Source organism: Antrostomus carolinensis, unplaced genomic scaffold, assembly GCF_000700745.2.
Source record: "Antrostomus carolinensis isolate BGI_N321 unplaced genomic scaffold, ASM70074v2 scaffold17610, whole genome shotgun sequence".
Taxonomy (NCBI): domain Eukaryota; kingdom Metazoa; phylum Chordata; class Aves; order Caprimulgiformes; family Caprimulgidae; genus Antrostomus; species Antrostomus carolinensis.
The window spans coordinates 2,668-7,656 of record NW_010289261.1 but is presented as its reverse complement, the minus strand read 5'-3'; the positions used below and the strand labels follow the sequence as shown (position 1 = coordinate 7,656).

Below are 4,989 nucleotides of genomic sequence, written 5' to 3'. Positions count from 1 at the left end.
AGTGGATGATCATGTGGAGCTGCCAGACCAAAGGGATATTTACCCACCTCCCCTACCTGTGACAGAGCCCAGGACTGTTCCTTGTCCCCTACATTCCTGTGCACTTACCTGTTTCCTTTGTCCTGACCAACCATGAGAAAAGGGTTGTGCTGGGTGGCAGGGAAATGGTCACACTGTAGTCAGTGAAGGGCTGCAGAGAGGTGCAGGTAAATGTTCCCTCCTGGCCCTGTAGCATCTGCTCTCCCTTCACCTCCTCAGCCTCACACGGAGGGGAGGAAGGCACTGCCAGACGGCACCTGGCCTGCATGCGCTGGCAGGCGTCAGGGAGCCTGCAGGTCCAGGTCAGTGTGATGCTGGTGCTGGAAATCTCCAAGGTTGCAGGGTCAACCTGAAGAACCTCTGTGAAGGAAACATTGCAAGAGGGTCACTTCCTTCCCTTCCCTCCCAGCTTTGCAATCGTCAGACATCTCTGCTTCCTGCGCTGCTGGGAGGGAGGGAAAGCAAGAGGCTGAAACTGGCCACTTCAACTCTGGTAGGGGATCAGGAGCCTGGACAGGAATGAATGTGGGTGAATATGTGGATTACTATTTCTCAAGGCAATTTTCCCCACCAAGAGGTGGGGAAAACTGAGGTGTCTGTGTGTCCCATCATCTCTGCATTCCAACAGATGCAGCTCTTAGAAAGACCCAGACCTTTCCTGCTCTGCATAGACCCCAGGAGAAAGATTCATTTTTCCTGGCAGTATAATGAGAAATGGAGATCTAGGACACCATACAGAGTAGCCCTCCTACACCATATCCCCAGGAAGGGGATGAGGGGAAAAAGGGCCCCATAGTGTTTCTCCCAGGCCTCCCAGGGAAGGTCAGGAGTAGCAGGAGCTCGAGGGACTCATAGTATGCACAAAGCTTGCACAGTTACTGCTGGACTGGCATTTGACCCTGGTGCCTTATTCCATCATCTAAGAAGCCAGGGCTATTTCATGCCTTAGGAACCTGCCCTGAGACCTCTTGCTGTGGCCCAGTTCTCAGTGAGCTGAGGAGCAGCAGAGGACTTGGGTAGAAAGAAGGACCCTGGGAACTACCGACCTGTCAGCCTCACCTCTCTGCTGCGAAGATCATGGAACAGATCCTGCCAGAAGCTATGCTGAAGCACATGGAGGACAGAGAGGTGATTCAAGACAGCCAGCATGGCTTTATAAGGGGCAGGTCCTGCCTGACCAACCTAGTGGTTTTCTACAGTGAAGTAACTACAGCAGCAGACAAGGGAAAATCTATGGATGTCATCTCTCTGGATTTCTGAAAGGCCTTTGACACACTCCCCCACAACATCCTTCTCTCTAAGTTGGACAAATATGGATTTGATAGGTGGACTGTTCAGTGGATAAGAAATTGGCTGGATGGTCACATCCAGAGGGTAGCAGTCAATGGTTCAATGTCCAGATGGAAGACAGTGACAAGCGGTGTCCCTCAAGGGTCTGCACTGGGACCGGTGCTGTTTAATGGTATTGACAGTGGGATTGATCGATACAGGCTACGAGATGATGTGCTGCAAAGCAGCCCTAAGGAAAAGGACTTGTGGGTAGTAGTGGATGAAAGACTGGACATGAGCCACCAATTTGCATCTGCAGCCCAGAAGGTCAACCACATCCTGGGCTGTATCAAAAGTGTGGCCAGCAGGTCAAGGGAGGTGACTCTGCCTCTATACTCTGCTCTGGTGAGACCTCAGCTAGAGTACTGCAGCCAGTTTTGGAGACCTCAACACAAGAAGGATGTGTACCTGTTGGAGCAGGTCCAGAGGAGGCCACAAAAATGATCAGAGAGCTGGAGCACCTCTGCTATGAGCACAGGCTGTCAGAAGACACTGAGAATTGCCTGGAGAGAGAGGAGACAGGCTGTCCTTGGCCCACATCCTCCCACACTTGTGCACACAACAGCCAGCAGCCTGGAGTCCTGGTCTTCTGTACAGAAGCTGAAGACATTTGCAGACAAGCCCTCACACACTAACACTGAAAGTTCCAGACAAACCTAAGGAAAAAAACTTCTTTACTGTGAGGGTGACAGAGCACTGGAACAGGCTGCCCAGAGAGGTGATGGAGTCTCCATCTCTGGAGATGTTCAAAACCCGCCTGGACACTTTTCTGTGCCACCTGTTGTAGGGAACCTGCTTTGGCAGGGGGTTGGACTAGATGACCTTTGAAGGTCCCTTCCAACCCAATACATTCTATGACTCTATGACTATTGTTTTCAAAACTTCACAGATCTCTCACTGTGTGCCCAAATCACTCCACTATTGCTCCGTTCTCCCTTGGAGGGAACTTCAGTGCCTCAAGCTGAGAGGAGATGATGCCAAGCCTGTGCACACCATGACACAGAGCCTGGAGGGGACCAACCTACGGGGAGCAAGCTGTGGTACTCACAGCTGCACAGTCTGAGAGGACACAGGCAGCAGAGCCCTCTGATGTCCCTGCCCCAACCATGATGCCATGCAGACCACAAACTCCACCACACACAGCTGTTCCAGGTTTCTCTCCTTGGTGCGCATCCTCTCACCAGAAGCCCTCAGGGAGACTGTTCTTGCCTGCACCTTCAGCAAGAACTTCCCACCCACTGGTGAACAACTGGTTGTACTCAGGGTAAGTTCAGGGGCTGCCTCCACGCTGCCTTCAGCAGCACCTGCCATTTCCCCAGGCAGCCAGAGAGCCTGGAACCTCCTGTGCACTGAAACCTGCTGTGCACGCACAGCCTGCCTTCCCCTGCTCAGGAAGGGCAGAGCCAGGAGAGCTCCTGATGCCTCCCTTACCGATGCACTCCACGCCTGACCGAATGCGGGTCCAGACACCTCTGATGTCCTTTCCATTCCAAACTTCTCTGTATACAGGTTTCCCATGACTGATGGACTGGACTTCCTTTGCACATTTGACATGGGTGAAGGATGGCTGGAAACCCTCAGGGCAGCTCAGCATCACTTCTTCATTCCTCTTGTAATATTCCTGGTCTGGTGCCAGACGGAGTCTTGAGTCCCACTGGGGTCTTTGGCACATTTCTGGCAGAGGTGAAAGTGGGTGTTAGTCGGGGTGGGAGGTGATGAGGTAAGGCATGGGTGGGTGGTGGGAGAAATCCCCAGAAATGCCTCCAGACACTGAAGGGAGAGGGAAGGTGACACATCTATCTGACAGGATGTGACCCACCAGCAAGGTTCGTTGGGAGGAAGCTCTCCGTGTGCACCCAAAGTGTGAGGGATCACTCCTCCATGAACCTCCCCCATCCACCCTTATGTCCAGGGTCACTATATTCCCTCCTCCATAGCCCACAGCAGGGAATTTCCTAGAATCACCTAGGGAATCACCTAGGGAATTTCCTAGAATCACCTAGGGAATCACCCCTGCACTAGAAGACCCCTTCCAGCCACTCATTGAAGCATGTCACCCACTGCATCTCAGGCTGTCTTTGAGGGGTCACAGTCCACCAGCCCTGCTGGGGTGTATGTCTCTCCAGCCATGGCTCATCCCTCCCACAGGAATCCAAGATGCTGCTGTTACACTTCTGGGGTCCCTGTGCTGGCTCATTCTGCTACTCTCCTCCTTCCCCATGCCATCATGCAGTGGGACATGGAGATGAGCAATGCCTTCTCCATTCACGTCCCCTGCCTTATGACAGGCCCTGCTCCTTTTCCCTGCCACAAGCCCTGTTTCCTTCCTCCACATCCCCTCTTCACCACATTCACCATCGTCTGGAATGAGCAGGTATAGCCTATCCCAACAGTTTACAGAGTGCTGCAAGGGGAGGCTTCGCGGCAATGATTCCTATAGACAGGGATGCTGACACCTGGGAAGGAGCACTTCCTCTTCCAACCTCTGCAAGGGGCTCTGAGAGTCCTCAGAGCACTTAAAATGCAAACTCGCTTCTCCCGAAGGGACATTGAAGGGATCTCACAAGGTTCAGACCATCTTCTGAACAGCTGTGAAGAAGTACAGGCATGCTGGTGAACAGACCACTTACCGTCAGGCTTTGCTGTCAAACAACCTCATTTAGAGAAGGCAAGCAATGCCCAGCTGAGGACGGCAGCCTGCATCTGTGTCCCACTGAAACACAGCCACGACTCATCCCACCTTTACCAGGCACCCAGCCACTCCCCAGGCCCATCCAGCTGGAAAAGCGGCAGCAAGTTCCCTTTTGCTCTGCCCTCAGCAGGCACAGTGTCCCTCCAGCACACCTGGGAACAGGATGTCTACAGAACGTGGTAGCCCTGCTCCCTGAAGACCCTTCCCTTGATCCACAGTACATGAATTAATGCCTGATTCACACCCACAGCCTCCAGGGAACGATTGGCAAACTGGCTCACAGCAGGGCATGACCCATCCCCAACCATCCAGCCCAACCCCATCCTTCCCACATCATCCCCACTGCACCCACACCACCCATAGCTCCTGTTCCCCCAGGTCTCCCAGAGGCAGTGGGTTCCCCATCTGACACATCCCTCAGGGGTTCAGCCCAGGGCTGCAGGCAGTAAAGATGCACGTCAAACTTGCAGGGGAAGAGCAGCAAGATCTCACCAGGGAAGAGGAGGAACCGCTCCTTACCTGTTGCCCTTGGCACTCCTTGGACGTTGGGATCAGGTCCTTCCTGGCCCCATGCTGCCAGCAGAGATGCAAGGACCAGGAGAAAGCTCAGAGCCAGCAACTGCAGGGCCATGCTACCACAGAGTCCCCAGGCAGGACTGAAATCTCAGCCCCACTTGCTGCATCTGATCTCAGGCATCTGTAACTGACTGCAAGACTTGCAGCCACAGGAAGGAAACAGACACGTGGGGAAACCTCATGAGTCACACCCTTTTTGGGGAGAGAACCTCCCAATAGTGTCAGTGCTGCTGCCTTTTGCTGCCTTTTTTCTCCAGTGGCATCTAGGCTCTGGTTCTCAACAGAAGACATCCTGTCACCACGATCCCAGAGTTTCCCCCAAAGCACCCCGTAGTTGACAGAGTACATTCAAG

The 4,989-nt window shown here is 53.5% G+C and overlaps 1 protein-coding gene across 1 annotated transcript; it reads right to left on the bottom strand.

Moving 5' to 3' along the window:
* Window positions 1-108: 108 nt before the first annotated feature.
* On the bottom strand, window positions 109-4,691 carry LOC104526359 (uncharacterized; the record flags this gene model as incomplete). Its single annotated transcript, XM_010169799.1, has 3 exons — window positions 4,580-4,691; window positions 2,800-3,042; window positions 109-399 (listed from the first exon to the last, which is right to left on the bottom strand). Coding segments are annotated over exons 1-3 (646 nt in total), but the record flags the coding sequence as incomplete, so codon positions are not given.
* Between the last annotated feature and the right edge of the window lie 298 nt (window positions 4,692-4,989).